Source organism: Canis lupus, chromosome 7, assembly GCF_048164855.1.
Source record: "Canis lupus baileyi chromosome 7, mCanLup2.hap1, whole genome shotgun sequence".
Classification (NCBI taxonomy): domain Eukaryota; kingdom Metazoa; phylum Chordata; class Mammalia; order Carnivora; family Canidae; genus Canis; species Canis lupus.
Window position 1 is genome coordinate 69,001,465 of NC_132844.1, and position 23,700 is coordinate 69,025,164.

The 23,700-nt window shown below is 45.0% G+C and overlaps 1 protein-coding gene across 3 annotated transcripts in view; it reads left to right on the plus strand.

Annotated features, from left to right (window-relative positions):
* Positions 1 to 17,415, plus strand: part of NUDT3 (nudix hydrolase 3) — a 127,568-nt gene extending 110,153 nt beyond the window's left edge. For all 3 annotated transcript variants that reach the window (XM_072833385.1, XM_072833386.1, XM_072833384.1), the window contains exons 3-5: positions 53 to 97; positions 5,787 to 5,871; positions 9,012 to 17,415. In XM_072833385.1, coding sequence (XP_072689486.1) covers positions 53 to 97; positions 5,787 to 5,871; positions 9,012 to 9,190 — 309 coding nt within the window. In that variant the 3' untranslated portion in view covers positions 9,191 to 17,415. The remainder of the gene's footprint in view (positions 1 to 52; positions 98 to 5,786; positions 5,872 to 9,011) is intronic.
* The last annotated feature ends 6,285 nt before the right edge of the window (positions 17,416 to 23,700 follow it).

Here is a 23,700-nt window from a genome sequence, read left to right on the forward strand (position 1 = left end):
ACCAGCAATGTAAACAATATTAATGTGTTGATTTTTCTTCTTTACTTTTCAGGCTGGAGTAAAAGGGACATTGGGAAGATTAGTTGGAATTTTTGAGGTAAGTCTTAAAATCTTTGGTGCATTTGGTATCATATAAGTCACCATGCTATGTATACATGTATATCTTTGTCTCAGTCCATTTGGCTGCTATAACAAAACTGAGTGGCTTAGAAACAATAGAAATGGATTTCTAGTTCTAGAGGCTAAGAAGTCCAAGATCAAGGCACCAGCAGTTTCAGCGTCTGGTGAGGACCCACTTCCTGGTTCATAGTTAAAGATTTCTCCTGCTGTCCAAAAGTAGGGTGTTCGTATGAAATCTTTTTAAGTTGAAATGGGAGAAAGTGAAGAAGCAATTAATTTATATGGAAAATGTTTTTTAGCATTTCCATAAACCAAAAAATAACCTCTCTCAGGTTTTTCTGGTACCTCAGGATACATCTTGTTAACAGATGCATAAAATAAATCATAAAATAAATCAAGGTAAAGCACAGATGTTCACAGCCACAGTTCAGAGCTTTGGCTGCTTGATGAGGAAGTGCTGAGTGTAGTTCCCAGGGAAGGAGTTCAGTCCTGCCACTCTTGCTGCTCCAGGTGTGCACTGCCTCTTTAATGGCTCACTGCAACATAAATGCTGAATGCTGGTTTTGTCTTCCACCTTTTTTTAAATAAAAGCAAAATCCTTTTCGGATTTCTTTCAGTTACCAAAAACAGGTACTAATGTAGATCTTTCGTTAAAGTGAAGTGGCTTACCTAGAACTTTGGAAAAGCAGGGGATACCTGTAGCTGTTTCTTTCTGTGTTCTCACACGGCAAAAGGGGGATGGTTGCTCACTGGGGTCTCTTTTATCAGGTCACCAGTCCTGTCCTGTTCATGAGAATCAGCCCTTATCACCTAATCACTTGCCAGAGGCCCCATCTCTTAATACTGTCCCATTAGGAATTAGGATTTCAACATCTGCATTGTGGGGAGCATAAATATTCAGTCCACTGCAGTCCTAATCTAGGATAGACACCATCACTAAGGTTTCCAAACAAAGCAGCACCAGCAGAGGATAGCTTACTTTCTTTTTTAAAATCCCATAGTCCCTGGCAGCCGGGTGGCTCAGGGGTTTAGCACCGCCTTCAGCCCAGGTAGAGACCCAGGATCGAGTCCCACGTCGGACTCCCTTTGTGGAGCCTGCTTCTCCCTCTGCCTGTGTCTCTGCCCCTCTCTCTCTCTCTCTCTCTCTCTCTCTGTCTCTGTGTCTCTCATGAATAAATAAAATCTTTAAAAAAAAGAATAAAAAAAGCAAATCAAATGTTTCTTTGATTTTTGTCAGTGCATGTGAAACATATTTATATTATATTGTAGTCTGTGAAGTGTATACATACACTTAAGTGTCTGTATTAATGTATATGCCATAATTTAAAAGTACTGGGATCCCTGGGTGGCGCAGCGGTTTAGTGCCTGCCTTTGGCCCAGGGCGCAATCCTGGAGACCCGGGATCGAATCCCACGTCGGGCTCCCCGTGCATGGAGCCTGCTTCTCCCTCTGCCTATGTCTCTGCCTCTCTCTCTCTCTGTGTGTGACTATCATAAATAAATAAAAATTTAAAAAAAAGAAAAAGAAATAAATTTTAAAAAGTACTTTATTGCTAAAAAATGTTAACTGTCATGAGCTTTCAGATGTTATTTTTTTGCTGGTGGAGGATATTGCCTCCATGTTAATGGCTACTTGACTGATCAGGGTCATGGCTGCTGAGAATTAGGGTGGCTGTGGCAATTTCTTTTTTTTTTTTTAAAGATTTTATTTATTTATTCATGATAGTCACAGAGAGAGAGAGAGAGGCAGAGACACAGGCAGAGGGAGAAGCAGGCTCCATGCACCGGGAGCCCGATGTGGGATTCGATCCCGGGTCTCCAGGATCGCGCCCCGGGCCAAAGGCAGGCGCCAAACCTCTGCGCCACCCAGGGGATCCCCTGTGGCAATTTCTTAAAATAAGTTTGCTGCCTCAATTGACTCTGTTTCATGAACAATTCTTCTGTAGTAGATGAAGCTATTTGATAGCATTTTACCCACAGTCAAACGTCTTTTAAAATTGGGACTCTGGGACCACCTGGGTGGCTCAGTAGTTGAGCATCTGTCTTTGGCTCAGGACAAGATCCCAGTCCCAGGATCAGGACCTGCGTCGGGCTCCCCGCATGGAGCCTGCTTCTTGCTCTGCCTGTGTCTCTGCTTCTCTCTGTGTGTGTCTCATGAATAAATAAATGAAATCTTTTAAAAAAAACAACAACAAAAAAAAAAATTGGGACTCAGTTCTCAAACCCAGCTGCTGCTTTATCAATTACATTTGTGGAATATTCTAAATCTTCTGTTGTCACTTCAATAATCATCATAGCATCTTCACCAGGGGTAGATTTCATCTCAAGAAACTACTTTCTATGCTCATCCATAAGAAGCAGATCCTCATCTCTTCAGGTTTGATCATGAGATTGCAGCAGCAGTTCAGTCCCATCTTCAGGCTAGACTTCTCTTACTTTCTTTTCTTTCTTTCTTTCTTTTTTTTTTTTTGAGAGCAAGATAGTGAGCAGGGGGGCAGATGGAGAGAATTTTAAGCAGACTCAGTGCTAAGCACAGAGCTGGATGGGGGGCTCAATCTCATGACACTGAGATAATGACATGAATCAAGTCTTGAATCCCTCAAAGTCCCTCATGAGAGTTGGGTCAACTTCTTCCAAACTCCTGTTTGTATTGATATTTTTTACTTTTTTCCATGAATCACCACTGTTTTTAATGGCATTTGGAGTGGTGAATCCTTTCTAGAAGGTTTCCAGTTTGCTTTGCCCAGATCCATCAGAGGAATCACAATCTATGGTAGCTGTAGTCTTATGAAATATATTTCTTAAATAATCAGACTTGCAAGTTGAAATGACTCCATGATCCATAGTCTGTGAAATGGATGTTGTGTTAGCAAGCATGAAAATATGAATTTCATTGTCCCTCTTCATCAGACCTCCTAGGTGACCAGGTAGACTGTCAATGAGCAGTAATATTTTGAAAGAAATCTTTTTCTGAGCAGGAGGTCTCAAAAGTAGGCTTTAAATATTCAGTAAACCATGTTGGAAACAGATGTGCTATTATCCAGACTTTGTTCCATTTATAGAGCACAAGCAGAGTCAATTTAGCATAATTCTTGAGGACACTAGGACTTTCATTGAGCATTGGCTTCAACTTTAAATCACCAGCTGCCTCTAACCAGAGAGTCACTGTCCTTTGAAGCTTTGAAGCCAGGCACTGACCTTTCTGTGAAAGTCTTAGGTGGCACTTTTTTCCAATATAAGGTTCTTTTGTCTACACTGAAAATCTGTTGTTTAATGTAGCCACTTCATGGATTATTTGAGCTGAATCTTCTGGAAGCTACAGCTTCTCCACCAGCACTTGCCACTTCCCCTTGAACTTTTGTGTTACAGAGATGGCTTCTTTCCTTAAGCCTCATAAACCAACCTCTGTTAGCTTCAGACTTTTCTCTTGCAGCGTCCTCACCTCTTGCAGCCTTCACAGAATTGATGAGAATGAGGGCCTTGCTCTGGACCAGCCTTTGCCTTAGGGGAATGTTGTGGCTGGTTTGATCTTCTATCCAGACCACTCAGACTATCTCTATATCAGCAGTGAGCCTGTTTCGCTTTCTTGTCATGCATGTGTTCACTGGAGTAGAACTTTTAATTTCCTTCAAGAACTCTTCCTTTGCATTTTCGTCTTGGCTAACTGGCACAAGCAGCCTAGCTTTCAGCCTATCTTGGCTTTCAGCATGCTTTCCTCGCTAAGCTTAATCATTGCTAGCAAAAAAAAAAAAAAAAAAATCATTGCTAGCTTTTGATTTAAAGTAGAGTAGGAGGGATCCCTGGGTGGCGCAGCGGTTTGGCGCCTGCCTTTGGCCCAGGGTGTGATCCTGGAGACCCGGGATCGAGTCCCACGTCGGGCTCCCGGTGCATGGAGCCTGCTTCTCCCTCTGCCTGTGTCTCTGCCTCTCTCTCTCTCTGTGTGTGTGTGTGTGTGACTATCATAAATAAATAAAAATTTGAAGAAAAAAAAATAAAGTAGAGTAGGAGACATGCAACTAACTCTTCCTCTCACTTGAACATTTAGAGGCCACTGTAGGGTTATTAAGTGGTCTAATCCTTTTTTAATAATTTTTTTAAGATTTTATTTATTTGGGACACCTGGGTGGCTCAGTAGTTGAGCAGCTACCTTTGGCTCAGGTCGTGATCCTGGGGTCCTAGGATCGAGTCCTACATCAGGCTCCCTAAGGGAGCCTGCTTCTCCCTCTGCCTATGTTTCTGCCTCTCTCTCTCTCTCTCTCTCTCTCTCTCTCTCTCACTCTCTGTGCCTCTCGTGAATAAATAAATAAAATCTTAAAAAAAAAGATTTATTTATTTGAGAGTGCACAAGCAGGGGAGAGGAAGAGAGAGCTGGAGAAGCACACTTCCCACTTAGCAGGGAGCCCCATGCTCAGGGCAGGGCTCCATCCTAGGACTCTGAGACCATGCCCTGAGCCAAAGGCAGATGCTTAGCTGACTGGGCCACTCAGGCACCCCTAATTGACCTAATCTTAATTTTGTTGTCTCTCAGTGAATAGGGAGAATGACAGGGAGAGATGGGTCAGTGGAATTTATTTGTTAATTTCACTGTCTTATATAGGTGTCGTTTGTGGCACTGGGAAACAGTTATATTAGTAACATCAAGGGCAGCCCCAGTGGCGCAGTGCTTTAGCGCCGCCTGCAGCCCAGGGCGTGATTCTGGAGACCCAGGATCGAGTCCCGCATCGGGCTCCCTGCATGGGGCCTGCTTCTCTCTCTGCCTGTGTCTCTGCCTGCACCTCTCTCTCTCTCTCTCTCTCTCTCTCTCTCTCTCTCTCGGAATGAATAAATAAATAAATCTTAAAAAAAAGTAACATCAAAAATGATTGATCACAGATCACCGTAACAAATATAATAATGACAGAGTTTGAAATACTGTGAGAATTATCAAAATGACAGACACGAAGTAAACAAATGCTGTTGAGAAGATTGCACCAGTAGATTTGCTTGACACAGCACTGCCACGGACCTTTAATTTACAGCAAAGGCGGTGGCTATGAAGCACAAACAAGATATCCCTGGATGGTTTATCCCATCCCCACCTCTCTTCCTCTTCTCCCAAGATTTGAGGAGGGGAGATGAAGTGTAGAGAAGATTGAAGGAAAAAGAAGATCAAGTAACTATCTTGAAAGGCGGAAGAAACAACGAAGTGAAGTAGGCTGGGATAGAAGTTTGGAGGAAAGTGGAAGGTAGTGAGAAATGGGGAAATAAAGATGAGCAAGGTTAGTAGAAGGGGAGATGCATGAGATAATGAGCTTGCTTGCATTACTGGAACACCCACCCACCCACAGCCTCCTCTCTTTCTTGTGTTTTAGCGAGTTACATTTACTGGGTGCCTTTTTCTTGAGTGGTCGCAAACTTCCTTCTCACAGCCTTCCTGTGAGGGGAAAGAAAAAAGAGATTAAAGCTTGGGCTTTAGAAGGCCAGCCAAAGAGCGCAACCTGAAATGCAAGTGCAGCATGTTTCAGATAGGTCATCTGGTGCTCTTCCCTGTGTGACTATAAGACGACTCAGAGTAAATGGAATGCCTGTGTCTGAGCTCTCTGGACATATGGCTAAAAGTGTGTTTCACTTAAGTAATCTCAGCTCTCTAAGGGAAAGCTCTTCCTCTGTCCTCTCTTTGCCCTTCAGAACCAGGAGAGGAAGCACAGAACGTATGTCTATGTGCTCATTGTCACAGAAGTGCTGGAAGACTGGGAAGATTCAGTTAACATTGGTAAGTTGTCCCCAGATAGCCTCCACAATGCTCCTCACCACAGGGCCCTTGCCACACAATAGGTCATGACCCAGAACCAGAAATGAGCCAGATAAAAGAAGTCATAGAAGGACATGTTTAATGAAAGAAGCATGTCCATTTTGAACTTAATGAAAATTAGTGTTTTGCAGTGTCCTAAAGGAAGCTGAAGGTGGGTACATGGTCAACAAATAGAAACGTGTCGTGTAAAAATAAAAACAGTTGTTTCCCAAGTCAAATTGGACCCTCCTCAGCAGATACTGACCATCTTCCACCATGCTAGGGCTGCTGCTGGCCACAAAACCCCAGCTGAGAGCAGGATCTTGGTTGTTCCTTGTCAGGCGTTTATTCATATTGTTGGAGAAAGCTGCTGACCTGGTGGGGTGAGCTGTTCTCTCCAGAGCCCTTTCGTAGATACAGAGTAGTGGGAGCAGTTTCCAGTTCAGCCGTGTTCCCCTTCGTGTGCCCCTCCCTTTCTCCTAAGGAGCCACTCTCTTTGCTCTCTCAGATTACTACGGAGTGTGTGTCTTTAGAACTAAAAACCTCAATGATTTCATGTTTAATCTTTTACCTCTGTAGGAAAGTATATTCTAGAAAAGTTTAATATTAATTTAAAAACTGGTTATGAATTGGCAAATGGGATAAAATCCATTTGCTAAAACCTTTTCCTTTATTGTGTGTATGTGCTTTGCCACCATGCCCCTCACACTGCTGATCTGGGCATTTTGTGGCCCTTCAGCTTTTAACAGCTTTGTATCTGGTAAGAATGCAATATGCTTAAGTAAACAAATTCAGAGGGGTTTATTAAAAATAGACTCCTTGACAGCTAGTGCTAAAACTTAAAAAGGAGACAGAGATGAATGTGGCATGGCCCTGTCCTCAGAGCACTCTGTCAGGCGGGAGTCACACACTTGTGATATGAATTTTCAAGGTACCATTGCTCTATTAATATCCAGCAAGCCTTTCACCTTATACTACTTCCAAGAATTGAAATATTGAAATAATCTAAAATATGGAGAATAAGCCTATGAGCCTTCCTGCAGATGAGCCCTTTTCAGGTAGAAATTGGGTCTCAAACATTTGATGCCTCAGTGAAGGATAAGTGTTCTGGAGTACATTCATCTGATGGACTGTTACACAACTGTTAAACATGTACTTATGAAAACTGATCTACCATGGCAAAGTGCTTATGAGTCAGTGTTGGTGAATGAAGAAAGCAGGGTACAGACATATATATATACACATACACACACACACACATATGTATATATACACACTAATTAAAGCTACATGAAAATAAATTTGAAATGAAAATTTAAAAAGTTCTCAGTTTCACCTAAAGAATTGGCAATGACAAAAGAAAAGGTAGCAGTGCTGGCAGGTGTGGTAAAAATGACATTCCAGCACACACAAGCAGGACTGTGCATTGGGATGGCCTCTCTGGAAAACAGTTTGGCATTATATAACACGAGGCCTTCCGAGTTCAGTGTTTTATTCCTAATATCTCAGTTCTAGGCATCTTCTGGGAGGTTAAAAGAAAGAAAAAACAGGGACGCCTTGGTGGCTCAGCAGTTGAGAGTCTGCCTTCGACTCAGGACATGATCCTGGACTTCTAGGTTCAAGTCCCACATTGGGCTCCTGCATGGAGCCTGCTTCTCTTCCCTCTGCCTATGTCTCTGCCTCTTTCTAGTGTCTCATGAATAAATAAATAAAATCTTTAGAAAAAAAGAAAAGAAAGAAAAAGCACATAAAGCTTTTTTATTTTTTTTAAGAGAGTGTGTGTATGCTGGGGGAGTGGGAGGATGGGGGAGGGAAAGGGGGAGAGAGAATCCTAAGCAGGCCCCATCTGCCCAGTGCATAGCCCCATCTCACAATCCTGAGATCAGGACCTGAGCCAGAATCAAGATTCAGATGCTCAACTGACTGATCCATCCAGGCGCCCCTCATATTTTTTATAACTTAGAAGAGCACTTAAGAAACAGTGTGAAATAGAAAGAAGGAATAATAATAATAAGCAGACTCATAGCATGTACTATGGGCCACATATGGTTCAAATGTCTTACATATTAATTAATCCTCACAACAGACTTGTGAGATAGATACTATTTATTATCTCTATAGATGAGGAAGGTGGGGCACAGCTCAGTACCTAGTTCAGTAACTTGCCCCAAACTGACCAATATGATTGGAGCCCAGGATATTAGCTCCAGCGTCCAGGATTCTAACCACAACACTCTTATTAGAGCTTCTCGGGATTTAAAGCATCTGAAAGCATGATCCCAGTTATAGCTGTTCAGTGCAGTGTTTTTTTCAAATGTGATGAAAGAAAAAGGCACAGAGCTATTGAGAGTAGTCATTTCTGGTTTCTAATGTTGTGTTAATCATATTCTTTACACTTTCTTCCATTTTCCCAGTATTAAGCAATGATCTTTTATTATAAGAGAAAAAAATAAAGGATCTTAAACACGAAAAGGAAAGAAAACAGACTGAAAGGGCACTTGGGTGGCTCAGTGGTTGAGCATCTGCCTTCGGCTCAGGGCATGATCACCAGTTCCAGGGATTGAGTCCCGAGTCCGGCTCCCCACATGGAGCTTGCTTCTCCCTCTGCCTGTGTCTCTGAGTCTCTCTATGTCTCTCATGGATAAATAAATAAAATCTTTAAAAATATAAAATAAAATAAAATAAATAAAATAAAATAAAATAAATAAAATAAAATAAGTAACTGATTATAAAGCAGCCATCCTAGTAATTCTAGAAGCTCACTCTTGTGTTGATTTATGCAGAAGATGGGGGGTGCTGGCTGGGCTTCAGGTGTTGCCATACAAGCCGGGCAAGGCTCAGAGGCGCAGGAACTCAAGAGGAAACCAGGAGCAGTGGTTCTCCCTGGAGGGCAGATTTCACACAGTTCACTTCTCAGATGTCTTCCTTTCTTGGGCATTGGCAGCTGTATGGTATTTGAAACATATACTCTTGTGAGGAAAAATACCTTTATGATGCACGGTTTTAAAGTCTTGATGATGTTGCCTTCTTGTTTTCATCGACACTTTCTCCCAAGTTGTAAGATTAGAATCATGCCACTGCTTCCCTTTTGCCCTCATTTCTTTTTCTCTCTGCCCCCACAGGAAGGAAGAGGGAATGGTTTAAAATAGAAGATGCCATAAAAGTGCTGCAGTATCACAAACCAGTGCAGGCGTCGTATTTTGAAACATTGAGGCAAGGCTACTCAGCCAACAATGGCACCCCGGTCGTGGCCACCACGTACTCGGTTTCTTCCCAGAGCTCCATGCCAGGCATCAGATGACTGAAGACTTCGCGTAAGAGGAATGGAAATTGGAACTAGACTGGAGTGCAGATCTTCCCTCCCTTGCTCTTTTCACCTCTCCTCACAGGCCTCCTCTCCAAATAAGGCATGATGGGCAGCAGAGAAAGGGGTTCTTGATGGTGTTGCTGTTTGGTGTTAAGTGGGCTTTTTCTTCTCTTTTTATGGAGGGGGTGGGGGGTGGGTATGTAATTTGTAAGTACTTTTGTGCATGATTGCTCCCTTCCTTTTCACACCCCTACAATTGTCTAAAGAGACAAACAGCCTTCCCTCTGGCTTGGATTCTGAAGTGTTCCTGTTTGTCTCACCCCAGCCCTGGCCAGACATTTTTTCTTTGATTTTTAATTTTTTTTATTAAAAGATACCAATATGAGATGAAACCTTTCAAGAATTTGTCCTGTAATGCTCTATTGAGTCCAGTAGGTTGGTCACTTCCACCATAGGATACATTTATCTACACATTATATACTGGGCATATAATATGTAAATAAATGACTTTTAGAAGAGGAATTTAGCTGTTTAATTTTTCAAGGTTTTGTTTTTTAAATTCGGGTGTTTCTAAAATGGAGAGCCTCACAGTTAACTTCCCTTTTTGTTTTTGATGCTAGTGTTTAGGTAAGCTTTCCTGTCCTCCCTTTTCCCAGTCACTGACTGTAGTTACATAGGGTACGGAAAGAGTGTAGCTACCTTCGTAGCAGTCCCAGGACTCATGGCCTTCTCTCCTGAAAGCTGTGTTTCCATGCCAAGAAAGAAACAGGAAGAAACCTATTTCCCTTTTTATTACCAAGCCAGCAAATGGCCTCAGCTCAGACCTGGAGAAACAGTGGTAGAAATTGAATTCCTTCCCTACGTGTTGACAGTAGGGATTTGAACTGGATTCTTGGGATTACTATCTAAAAAACTGGAGCTTCAAGCACTGTTTCTGTCCTGCTGGTGGGAATTTTTTCCATAATACTCCTTGTCACCGACAATGGCCTCTCCTTGTGCATACATGCCTTACACCGTGCTGAGCTGGATATTGTCCTTGTGCTGAAGCATCCAGCTTGTACTTGGCAAGTGTGTGCGTATGGTCCTTTCCCCATCCTGGGTAACCATGTTAAGTTCCTGAAAAGTACACAGGAAGAAAATTCAGGTGTTTGCTTATCTTTGTAATGCTACAGCACTTGGAATTGCACCATGGAGCATGCTCAGAAATACTTAGTTTGTCTCCTGCTGGGATGCAGAAGGTCTCGATGTCTGCTGAGAAGTGGTATGGGAAAATGCTCAGTCGTTTAGTAGAGTAGCGACATAAGCATTGGTCACTAGCAACTGTCGTGTTGGTTTTTGATACAGGCTTCATGCTGGCTTCATTTGCCAGTCGTGTTGTTTAGTTGGGAAGTAAACAGGAAAGGGTCTTGAGATGGAGGGCTGGGGCCAGTTGGTTTGACACTGATCAGTCCCTGGCTAGGGCAGGAGTTTGTTGCTGTACTCTGAGTGGCATCTCCTTTGTCAAAACATAGCCAAGATGTGAAATTAAGATTGTGGTTCTCTTTATTTAAAAATTCTAATAAATACTCAAATTTTGAAAAGCTTTTGCTCTTCCCTCCCACTAGAAGATGTATGTGTATGCATGACGTAGGCCTGTGTCATTCAGTGTTTAACATTTTGGGGGAATCTTGCGGTGAACTTTAAATCTTGCTGTCTGCTGTGTTTCATCTTCTCTCCCAGTCTTGAGACACAGAACCAACAAGTAGTGCCCACAGCTTCCTTAGGTTACTGTCCTACCTCTGGGAAAGGAATTTGTCCCAAGTAGGGTCTCAGTGGACAGGAACAGCACATGGGACTGGAGTCTAAATACCAGCCCACTGTTCGCATGTCCTGCTCAGAAACAAACATCCTGCTGCTTGTTGCCCAGTTGAGAGCATTTGGAGTTTCTGTCCATAGGAGTAAAGGAGAAAATGTAATAAATTCAACCAAGCACTAAGTATCCAAAAAACACATCCTTCCAGCTCAATTCTACCTTTACGATCTGTTTCAAAAGTACTTTGCAGGAAAACAGGCAGTGCTCCTAAAAAGAGAAGTGCAGTGTTAATAGTAATTCGTGCATTTTTTCATGATCTAAAGATGTTTTTACTGGGCTGGTGTCACAACACATTCCCCACCGAGTCCAGTTTGGATTGATGTTGGCGTCTTGGGTCAGGAAAGTGAACTGTGCCAAGAAGTATTTTTCAGTGACATGAATGGATCCTATTAATGCAGTTAACTGGGGAGATTGTGCGGATGCTTTCTTAACTGACAAAAAGAGGCTTTGTCCAACGCCAGAATTGTTGAAACTGGTGCTATTTTCTGTTGCACTGGGATCCTGATGAGTGGGGATTGGTGTTTTTCCCTCCCTGGCACCATAACACCATGGCTATCTTCACTGATGTGTAGTCATCGCCCTTTTGTGATGGATTACTTAGACCACGGTTGCGGTAGCCATTATATGCTTCCCCAAAGAAAGCAAGGAGAAATGGAAGAAAGCACAAAAATGATCCCACTTGCGGAGTATTTCTTTGACACCGATTTACCATGAATTCTGCAAGTACTCCCCTTATTCAGGCTTGACACAAACAGCTTCTGGGGTACAGGGCAGATAAAAAGTTTCTTTTTTTTTTTTTTTTTTTTTAATTATTTATCCACGTGCAACACAGAGAAAGACAGAGACACAGGTGGAGGGAGAAGTAGGCTCCACGCAGGGAGCCCGAAGTGGGACTCAATCCTGTGTCCCCAGGATCACGCCCCAGGCTGCAGGCGGCGCTTAAACCACTGCGCCACTGGGGCTGCCCATAAAGTTTCTTTCTCACAGTGAATTTGCCTGTCCTGGATTCTGTTTATTTCTAGGGTGCCCATCACAGTCCAACATGCTCAGAATAGAGAAAGATAGCATTGGATATTTTTAAATGAAACTTTGTTTTTAGTTTATCAATTTGCAGCCACTGGGAATGCATCAGTGAGGTCATGCCGTCTTTTGGGACCAGGACTGTGTGTGTGTGTATGTGTGAGAGAGAGAGAGAGAGAGAGAGAAAGAAAGAAAGAGAAAGGACTACCAGGAGTCAGCTCTATTCGACTTTTTGTAGCCTTCCAGAATGGTGTAGCACATGAAATAGGAATCTTGATCTTTCTTGTAGCTAAACTAGCAGGATGGAAAAGTTAACAAATTGACAGTTTTGTTTTTACAAGTGTCTGCTGCCCCATCTGCCCTGCATAGAAAAGGCTCCCGCACTGCTGAGTCTGAGCTGAGGCCATCTGGAGGGATCAAAGAGTATGGAAGTAACACCCCTGTGAGGCCACAGAAGGCCTGGAAGGTGGCTTCACTGCAGGATTTCCACCCTCTGTGTGGCCGGATACAGTGCACTCTAGCTCTAGGCCTTGCCTCTCGCAGGCTCTAGGGAGGAGAGCAGGCTACTGCCCTCTGGGAGTCCTGCAGCAGTTTTGTAAACACGTTGCTATACAGTCAAGTTCCTTCGTTACACATATTTTCTGTTTTGATGTTAGGAGTCAGTCCACATAAGGTCCCTTGACTAGCTTAGAAAAAAAAAATCACCTTTTGTTTTGAAAAGAAGAAAAAAATGTCCACACAGAACCATTCTTCCTCTTCCTTCCCCTTTCTCTTGCCCACATGCAGTGCTCATTGGAGCAGCCCCCCAACTCCAAACCTCTCTTCCAAGGAGTAATGTGTCTTCTGCTAGATCCGGATGTGCAGCTCACATGTCGTGCTGGATGTGCTTGTCATTTCCACTTAGTGCTGGAGTAATGCCTCTGCTGGTCTCCCCACCTGATCTTTTTTTAAAACAGCATAGCCCAAGCTACATTTCTTTTGGTTCCCAAAAAGGATTTAATAATCACAGCGGGATCTTTGCCACAACTGTGTGAATTTGAGTATTCCTGAATTATTCTTGAAGTCCAGACTAGTTGAGAGGAAATTTAGAATAAGAAGAACTACCTGGAGAAGTCACAGAGGGCCGAATTTTTGCTTTAAGGGAAATGGAGATTAGCTGTAACTGATGATCAAGCCTCGTCCTGTTCCATCTGCATTTGAGAAAATACCACACGGGTTTATAACAAATAGGAGGCATGTTTGCTCAAGAGGCTCTGGGGTGAAACTATCTAATGGTGATGAAATAGTGCAACAGCCCCTGTGGTTCTTATTCTTGAAACTCTAAGAGGTCAGACCTGAAGCTACATGGGTCATACTGCCCAGTTGAGGCGACAGTCTTTCCTTCTGAGCCCTGCTGGAGAGGAACCCATTTCCTCAAGGCGGGGGGGTAGAGGGTGGGGGTGGTGGGGCTTCCAGGCTGTGCAGTTATCCATGTTAGTGACCTCATCCCTGGTCCATCCGGGCACCCATTTCACTTGGAATAGGCCGGAAAGCAGCCCAGGGCCAGCTTCTGTCCTCTTGGGAGTGAGCCTTGCAACAGAGACCTCGCCATCCTGGAAGAGCTGTTTTTTCCATGTCACTTTAGATGTCACCTAAAGCAGTGAGACACTTGAGATGTTCAGGTGGTAAATTGGGAAGCATTGGCTGCAGTCCATAAAAGCTACTGTTGTCTGTTGATTAGGTGGCTTGAGATCACCACAGTCCCTGGCAAGCTGAAGATTTTAGGCTCTCCTTTAAAGGCCAGAAGCCTTCTACTTCTGCTCCTACAAAGGCAGCTGCACATTTTGGCCATAGCTGATAACCTTTCGGGGATGTGAGAAGCCTAATCAGAACATTTGAGAAAATGATACCTCTCACCTTCAGATTCATCAAATAGTTTGTCCTCTTAGTCCCCTTAAAAAATTAACAAACAAACAAAGAAAGAATGCCATTTGGTTGGATTTGGACATGCTCCTTGAGCTGAGGCTACAGTCACATGATTATGAGTCTGCAATATGAAGCTTTCTAAGTGGAAAAAGCATGTCTCTCCCCTGAAGCTTTGTTTATAGTGAAGATTTATGGAGCTTTAGTTGTCTGAAAAAATGAGACGGTCCACTTGAAGGGGAGCTCAGAGGGATGCTACATTAACTCAGAATTCACACCAGGAAGGATTCTGCTGGAGAAGAAAGTGCCTTTCGACAAAAAAAGCAAGATTAATATCTAAAAGGTAGACAGGCATTTCTTCTGTTCCTCCACCAATCAGTTGTTTAATAATTCTAGGTTTCCTTTGGTTTACAGTCTCAGTTCTTAATCCCACAAAGAGGTCCCTAGAACACCAAAAGTGTCTAAAACCCTGGAGGTTGGCTTTAAAAGATACAAAATCGGTAGCATTGTTACTTTCCAAGTTCACCATTTTGATGTGCTACCCATCCTTCCACACACTTTGCAGCCAGGCCAGATGTGAAGACTGTATTCATTGACTTAAGGAACATAAATTCTGGTTCTGGAACAATTACCTGCCAAATCGCCTACTGCCTGTGGAAGTTATCTTTGGGGTATACCTTTCAGAGAACATTTTGACAATTTAGTAAAATTGTTGTGGGCTTGAGGGCCCAATCAGGCATTTAGATCAAAATTGGAAGTCTTTGGGCCTCCTTAGGGAAATAGCAAGATGGCTAAATCCCAGTGCTCAGCCTTGAGACTGTATGTCCCAGCCCCCACCCCCAGTATGGGGTGAAGTGCCACCTTCAGGAAACCACTTTTCCAGTGAGATTGTCTATAAATCCCAACTTGAAAATGGTAGCCTCTGTCACGCTCTTTATTGTCCCGTTGTGGGGGAGAGAAAAAAAGCTTTTCAGGGTTAAACCTTGGCCTCTAACCTCTTTGTTGGGGAAAATGTATCACTAACAAATTATCTAAAGATCCAGCGGCGTAACAGATAATGACTTGTGCCTAGGAAGGTAGAGGCTGATAGTCAAGACACCCACAAACCAGAAGGGTCTGTCCCACATACAGCCTCCACAGGGAACAGATCTGAAGTTAGGTTTTGGAGAACTTCCAAGGCATTGAAATGAAGGGAGGACTTCAAGGGCCTTTGCTCAGGCAAGTGGGCAGCTTGTATTCCTCCCAAGAACGTGAAGCTCCAATGGGAATGGCAGCCATTGAAGCCACAGCCTGCAGACAGACCTTCCCTTTTGCTGCTTCTCACATAGCTTATGCATTTTTTGCTCAGAATCCAAGGGGACCTTCCTCTCCAAAATCTCATTTGCTTCAGGTGTTTTGTTTAGCCCCTGAGAACCTCCCCCTGTCACTCCCACCTACAAATGGACATAGATGTTTTGCTCGGGACACAGATGCATGAGTGAGTCCAGGGCCCAGCAGCACACGGTTGTGTTTAGTGGTTAGTAAAACACTTGGTCCACTCTATAACAGTATGTGGTGCAGTTTTTTCACATCAGGTCTGTTTTTATTATTTTGTGGTCTGAAAACTTTCAAACTAGTTTATCCAAGAAAAGGCAGATGGTTAGAATAAGTAAAATTTAGTTAGTTCCTAAGAAGGAAAGATAGCTGCCAGTTTGCCATGTGCTTAAGGAAGTCAGGAGCATTTGAGGATGTTGGGAACTGTTGTAAAAATAAAGCAAGTGGCTCTAGCCTACCCAAGTGTATCAGAGAGAATATGGAAGCCGGTTCATAGCATGTTTAAATTTGCTCTGGCCAACCCCACCTTCATTTCAAGGACCTTACCTCCCCTCCTCTACAATGACATTGGTAGAAGATGATCTCTGAGGAGGCACTGAGGCCCCAGCTCCGTTTGCTGGGCTGTAGGATGTGGCCTCTAAACAGTCTGAGGGTTTTGTTGTTTTTTTTTTTTTTTTTAAGGGATTTCCTCACTGTGATTCCCTCCACGTCACTCATCTACCATCAGCATCCGAAAGGTGAAAATCCCTGGGACCATTCCAGTTCTGAAACAGATGAACTAGATGTGCTTCCTCCCCTTTTGCAAGTGTATTGTCCAGATGCAGTCTCCCTTTGGCCGAGTTCAACTGGTATTTCCAGAGAACCCCCCTAAATTGAGGCATGTAGCTAAAATGTTTTGACTTTTTTCCCCAGAGGACATCGTCTTTGTCCCTTCCCCCTAGTGCTCATACATTTTAGCTGAGTCTTAAAACATCAAGTCTGATAATGTCTCCAGAAGTGAGATAAGAGCTGGGGGCCCATGCCCCCAGGGACCAGTCCCCTGGGGGAACCCACATGCTCTAACCAGACTGTTTTGATCCTACCAGAAGTCTTCTGTTGTCCCCTTCCATCAGGGCTGCCTAGAAAAGCAGACGACTTACCCTTCCTGTCATTAGGTCACCGGAGTCCTTTGGTGACCATTCTACAGAGTGAGTGTATGTGTATCACCTGCGTAGGCGGTGTGCCTCCTGTTTGTTAGAAAGGGTAGAAAGTGGAACACCCAATGGGCTGAGTATTCATATCCTTGGCAAGGTTGGCAGAAATAACCCCCGTGAGCTCAACAAAACTGAGGAAACTGAGGGACAGCACTTGTATGGAAGGAGTTGGTTATGGTCCTTTTACCTCTTGCGACCTGATGCTGCAGCTTGAAACTGGGGTTTGGAATAATATCACCCTTAGCCCAATCCAAATGCACTCCAGGACTTTGAAGCTTCCAACCCATGGCTGTAGGGACTTATTTTCCATTTTTTGTTTCCAAAACAGCCTTGCTTGGTATTGCATGGAAAGTTCCAGTTTTCCTTCCTGCCCACTTGGGGCCACCTGCCCAGGCCTGGCCTCTTCCCCTGTATCTTCTCGTAGGAAGACCCGCATAGTGCCATTTTGAGTTAAGGGCAGTGGAATTTGGTCCAGAGAAGGCAGCCAAAACTGAATTTTCTTGTTTCCTCTTCTCAAGGCGGGTGTTTTTAGGCTTCCTTCATGCCTCGCTTTCCTGTGGGGACAATCAGGGCTGTGGAGGAAGGGCTGAAAAGAAAAGGAAACAGTCCAGCCAGGAGCACAGCTGATGGGAGTCCACTTTCCCCTCCATAATAGGCCAGTTGTATGTAGCAATTCTCCTGTACTAAGGTGTCTGCTTCTGTGGTGCCAGCAACGGTCTGGATAGAGTCTGGATAGAGCTTTGGTATTTTCCCTAAGGTTCCACCATTCCCATATCCCACTCCTTTTTATAAAAACAAATGCTTAATCCTGTGAGCGTGCTGTTCCTTTCTATGTGTTCATCAGTTTCCTTCCATTTGAACTGTGTGGGAGGGAAGGGCATTGGAATTGTAGGTTGTAATCTTGTGCCAACCAATAAAAACCAGTATTTCACACACAACCTTGCTTAGTGTCTCTTCTTTCTTGAGGTTTTCCTTGAGCCTTTCACATCAGTCTGGTTTTGATTTGACAACCCCCCCCCCAACACACACACACACACACTTTCTGCCGAGGTCTTGAGAGTTGCTCTGGAAGTCAGAGGTGCCTGTGGAAGATGTGCTGTCTGGGGACTTCAAGTGAGAAGTGAATTGGAGAAGCCCGTGGCAGGCAGTGAAACTCCGCGTTTTGTCTCCGCTTGCCAGCACTGCTGAAGGTGCCCGGGGAGATTTCTTGGGTGGACTGCCAGTGCCCAGCGCTGAGAGGGCCTCTCCCCCTAAGCCAGCGAGGCTTTCCTAAGAGCCCAAAGGGACATGAAAGGGACAGAGGTGAGCCACATACAAGACAATACAAGAGCACAGCAGGGTGTCGCTTTCCTGTGTGGGAGCAAGAGGTGGACGTGGTAGGGTCAGGAAACCTTTATTTCAAGAACCTTGTCTCCCATCCTTTCCAATGACTTTGGTGGGGGATGCTGATGGGCGGGGACCGTGTTTTGAAGATGTGTAGTGATAGGAACTTGCAGGCAGAGAAGGCAGGGTACCATTGGTGAGAGAGCGACACTGAGTGACCTGGGAGACAGACGAGGAGCATTTTGAGCTGTCATGAAAAAGAAAGCATGATGAGGCTAAATTATGGAAGACAGCAAAAGCCAGGCCAGGGAATTTGGCTTCATACACGTGAAGCATTCTTGAACAAGATAAAAATAGTCCTGTAATAACAACCATGTTTGAGGAGGAGGCAGCAGGAAAGGTTGGAGAGAAGTGGTTTGGAAGCTTATGATATCCCATACATGAGGTGATTTGGACTGGGGGTGAATGAACCTGGGAACGAAGAGAGGGACAGAGAAGCAGGAGTAAACAGCGTATCACAATCACGTAAGCCTGTCCATCCACTGAGGCAGGCTGGCCTCCCTGGGAATCTGGCGGCATCAGCACCGGCCAAGTTTTGGTAAGTTTTGGTAAGTTTTGATATGGTCCGTGTACCCAAAGGGTCACTACCAGAATGAGACTCTCATGAACCGAACTCATAAAAAGACTGAGATGGATGTTCCTGGACGGCAGTTGGCTCTTTTGTATGATGATAAATGTCAAACCAAGTTAACCTGGCTAGTGCACACTGGCTATCTATATGAGTAGCCAAAAATAGGAAGTTGGTTGCTGAACAATAGTAACCCGATGATTTCATTCCACCACAGGGCAGATGCCCTACCAGCTGGTCAGGGTGCCCTTTCTCCCTAAACTCTGATTCTGTAGGCCTCCTTTGTCCATCCTGTGATGATTACCCCTCCTTTATCAAAGGATTCTTTCTTTTGCCAGATTTAGTGTGCATAATGAGGCCATGAGCTTATAAACGCTGACACAAGTGATGTGCTATACTTAGGAAACTACCAGATGGCAATCTCTAATTGGGATCTGGGGTTCCCGGAACTCTCCACTCACCCATGTCCAATTATGATGGGCCATTGTGCAGGTGTCCCATCACCATCACATTACTACACGTTGATCGGTCTGCATTGAACTCAGAGGGTAAATGCAAACTTTAGTATTATCTTGCTGCAGCCCAGTCTTCCAATAGCCTGTAGGACTTGTGGCTACTGAGAGGTCTAAAGAGTCCCCAAAAGTTTGAGTATGGGTGAGCAGAGGAAATTAGCTCAAAGGACACCAGTGCAGCTCTGACACTGCTGGAACCAGCACCAGGAACAGTGTGCCACAACATGCATTGCAATTCCTCTGCCCTTTGTTAGGCAGAGTGGCAGCTCTGAGCATCCAAGCCAGACTAAGCTGACACAATTCTTGCTCATCCCTGAGTCAGGCTGGTTCCACCATCCTCTCTAGAGACCTGGTAGTTGTGCCCAAGAAAGCCTGCCATTATAAACCATGGCCTTGTTCGCTTTCTGATCTCAGACAACATTTGGAGTGTGAAAGGGGTGTCTCTTACCTCCTACGTCTTGTGACACCCAGCTAACATCTCTGCATCTGAGGATGCTGTCATGTGGCTCCATGTTCTATGTCCTGAATACCAGCAATGTACTAAACCCAGGACATGCAGTCCTCACAGAGGCACCTGCTTAGGTGACAGATGGCATGAAATAGGAGAGATGACAGCCTTGGGAGGTAAAAACACTAGGGGCGGGTTTGAGAGGGGACGCTGGGGAGAGCTCAAGAGGGGGACCATAGGAGTGTGGGAAAGAGTAAGGGAGGAAGGACTGTCGAAAGGCCGCCTGCTGGAATAGCAGTTGTGAGCATCACAGTTAGACCCCGGTTCAGGTTTCGGCTCAGCTTCTTGCCATGCTCTGGGATCCTGGACAAGTCACCATCCCTGTTCCCTCCTACTCAGTGGGGGAGAAGTCTACTTTTCATGCTTGTTGTGAGCGTCAAATAAGTGGAGGAATGTGTGTGACGTCAAAGTTGCCGTGGGATCACTCAGTGGTAGTTGTGAGCAGACACCTGCTTGGAGATGGCCGAGGGCTGTGCTGAGTTCACGAAGTCACAGCAGATAACAAATAATCACCATGCAGAGTGACAAGTGTGATCAAAAGGAGGCTGAGGGGATCCCTGGGTGGCGCAGCGCTTTGGCGCCTGCCTTTGGCCCAGGGCGCGATCCTGGAGACCCGGGATCGAATCCCACATCGGGCTCCCGGTGCATGGAGCCTGCTTCTCCCTCTGCCTATATCTCTGCCTCTCTCTCTCTCTGTGACTATCATAAATAAATAAAAAAAAAAAAAAAAAAAAAAAAAAAAAAAAGGAGGCTGAGGGAGGGACTGTCTCCTTCCCAGAGGAGCCATCATCATAAGAGATGCAGAGGGATGAAGGGGACAGCAAGTGGGGCTAGAACATGACACCAAGAGTGGGCGGGGATGAGAAAGGCAGGAGATGCCACAGGAAAGGTCAGCCGGGGTCAGGTGGCTTTGCAGGCTGTTTGAACTTTACTCCGCATGACTGGGAAGCCAACAAAGGTTTTAAAACAGAGCAGTGACTGCATTGGGTTGGACAGTTGAGGAAGATGATGCTACTGTGTACCGAGTGGCCCTCGTGCTCCAGACCTTAGCACCAAGCAGCATGTCCACGGCTTTACGTTTAGTCTCTGCATCCCCACGGTGCATAGGACCTGTGATCATTACCATTGTCTGATAACCAGAACAGAGCCTTAGGGAAGTAGACTACTTTTGGAGGGAATTGAACAAACTAATTTGAAAAAATCATAGGGTAGGGCACCGTAGATTGAGCATCTGCCTTCGGCTCAGGTCATGAACCCAGGGTCCTGGGATCAGGTCCCATGTCGGGCTCCTTGCTCAGCGGAGAGCCTGCTTCGCCCTCTCCCTCTGCCCCTCACTCCTACTCATGCTCTCTCTCACTCTCTTTCAAATGAATAAAATCTTAAAAAAAAAAAAATCATAGGGTAAAGTACCAAGGATGTCTAAAGATAACGTTGAAAAACTACAAGGGGGCAGCCCTGGTGGCTCAGCGGTTTAGCGCCGCCTTCGGCCCAGGGCGTGATCCTGGAGTCCCAGAATCGAGTCCCATGTCAGGGTCCCTGCATGGAGCCTGCTTCTCCCTCTGCCTGTGTCTCTGCCTCTCTCTCTCTCTCTGTGTCTCTCATGAATAAATAAAATCTTAAAAAAAAAAAAAAGAAAGAAAAAAAAACTACAAGGGAAAATACAGGAGGACTACAAGGAAAGGCCTATGTTCTATCAACACTGAGACAAGATTGGGGGAGCCTGACTGGCTCCGTCTGAAGAGCATGCGACTCTTGATCTCAGGGTTGTGAGTTCGAGCTCCATGTTGGGTGCAGAGATTACTTAAGTTAAATAAACCTGAAAAAAAAAAAAAGAAAGAAAGAAAGAAAGAAATCAGGTGCCAAAAAAAAAAAAAGACTTCATATAGAGTCATAGCAACTAAAACGATGTGATAGGGAAATAAAAGAGAAAACAGAACAGGGGACCAAGAAGCCATGCACATGAGGGAATACAGTAAAAGCCAAAGGAGCTATGCAGCGGAGTGGGGAAAGACCGGGTTCTTCGGTACATGGTGTTAGAACAACTGCCTAGCCAAATGGAAAAAAATAAAATTAGCTCCTTACAACATATGTAAAAATAAGTTCACAAATGTGGAAAATGAGTCCTAAATCTTTTAAAGACAGATTGATTGATTGATTGATTGATTGATTGATTTTTGAGAGAGAGCAAGGGAACCCACTTGCATGAATGGGGGAGGAGCAGAGGGAGGGGGGGAAGCAGACTCCCCGCTGAGCAGGAAGCCTGACAAAGGGCTTCATCCCAGGACCCCAGGATCATGAACTGAGCCAAAGGCAGATGCTTACCCCACTGAGCCCCCCAGGTGCCCCAAGTCCTAAAACGTTTAGAATAGAATATAGAAGTAATGTAATATATCTGAGGTTACGCAGGTAATAAATGGAGAAACCAGAGCCTGTCCTCTCACCCACTCAGTAGTACTCTGTCCTGGTCACTTCAGAGTGTACGGTGGACCAGTGCAAGCAGACACTGAAGGTAGGAGGTGGTGAATGAAGGCTGGATTTGTGTCTGATCCACAGGTACCCCATGAAGGATCATCACTGGGGAGGCAGAGGGAGAGTGTCTCGATACCAGTGTCACTCAGTCAATAGGTTGGGCACTGATGGTGTGCCAGGACCCTGCCAGGTGTCCATGTGAGAGATGCCATCAGGAACTTAACATTGGGCACCTAGGTGGCTCAGCGGTTGAGCCTTTGGCTCAGGTCAAGATCCCGGGGTCCCAGGATCAAGTCTCGCATCGGGCTCCCTGCATGGAGCCTGCTTCTCCCTCTGCCTCTGTCTCTGCCTCTCTCTGTCTCTCATGAATAAATAAGCTCTTAAAAAAAAAAAAAAAAAAAAAGGAACTCAACATCCATTGAGGGTGTAGAGGTGGTCATGACACTGGGCAGGTGTGAAGAGGATAAAACTAAGGCAACAGCAATGAATCATCACATGTAGGGCTAGGGAGGATTTTTGAGATCATCTGTCCAGGCCTCTCGTTTTACAGATTGGGAAATAGGCACAGTGAGAAAGGCCTTTCCTCTTTTTTCACCAGTGTGCTAGTCTGGAACTCTGAGCAGAGAATATACCTCCCTGGACATGTCCAGTTCCTCTTGTCTCTGTTGACATGATGATATCTTTTTTAAAAAAGATTTTATTTAAAGATTTATGTATTTATTTGAGAGAGAGAGAGCAAATGCAAGCGAGCAGGGGGAGGGGCAGAGGCCGAAGTAGAGAGAGAATCCTGAAACAGACTCCATGGTGAGTGCTGAGCCCTACCCGGGGCTCCAGCCCAGAACCCTGAGACCATGACCCGAGTCAAGTCAAGCATTGGCCTCTTAACTGACTGCTCCACCTAGGTGGCCCATTTTATTTTTAAGTAATCTCTACACGCAACACAGGGTTTGAACTCATAACCCCGAGGTCAAAAGTCACATGCTTTACTGACTGAGTCAGCCAGGGGCCCCTGAAAATACCTTTTTTAAAAAATGGTTATCCTGCTCTGGCCACAAATCACTGTCCAGCCAGTGGCAGTCTAACCCCTGCTCATCACTTCATTGCTTACTCATCCACCATCATCTACTCCCAGCCTCCTCGTCCCCCTGTTCTTCCCCTGCAGCCTCGCTGTAGAACTGCATCCCTGAATTAATCCATTCATTCCTACCGCCACCTTGCAAGAGCTATGCCTGCCCAGGGAAAACCATGTACCGTGGGCTCATGTCTCCCCTCCACTGAGCCTCCAGTACCACCCATCAATGGTCAGTGACTGTCACACTGACAAGTCCAAAGGCCACTTTTCTTCTCATCTGACGTCACTGGCCCCTCCCTTCTCCCACTGGTGTGCCCAGCAACACTTCTGATTCTCCTACCCATAGCTTTCAGAGTAGAGTTCCAACTCCTTAGATGAGCACCCAATATCTTTTGTGATTTGGCCCCTGCCCACCTTCACAGACCCTTTTTCTGCCACCAATCTTGCGCTGCTTCTCCTCAGATCTCATTGAACTGCTTGCGGTTCTCCAAATGCATCATACACCATTGCACTGCTTCACAGCTCACATGTGCCCTCCTTTGGGAAAGATCTCTGAGATCCTCTCCCCTAGTCGGAGTTGTGGAAATCCTGTACACGCCCTGACCCTGAAGGCACCCTCTAAGGCAGGGCGGCTATCTCTCTGTTCTTGGTATCCAGATGAGTGGTTCAGAGCAGGTACCGAAGAAATGTAGGTTGGAGGAAGCAAAGAGC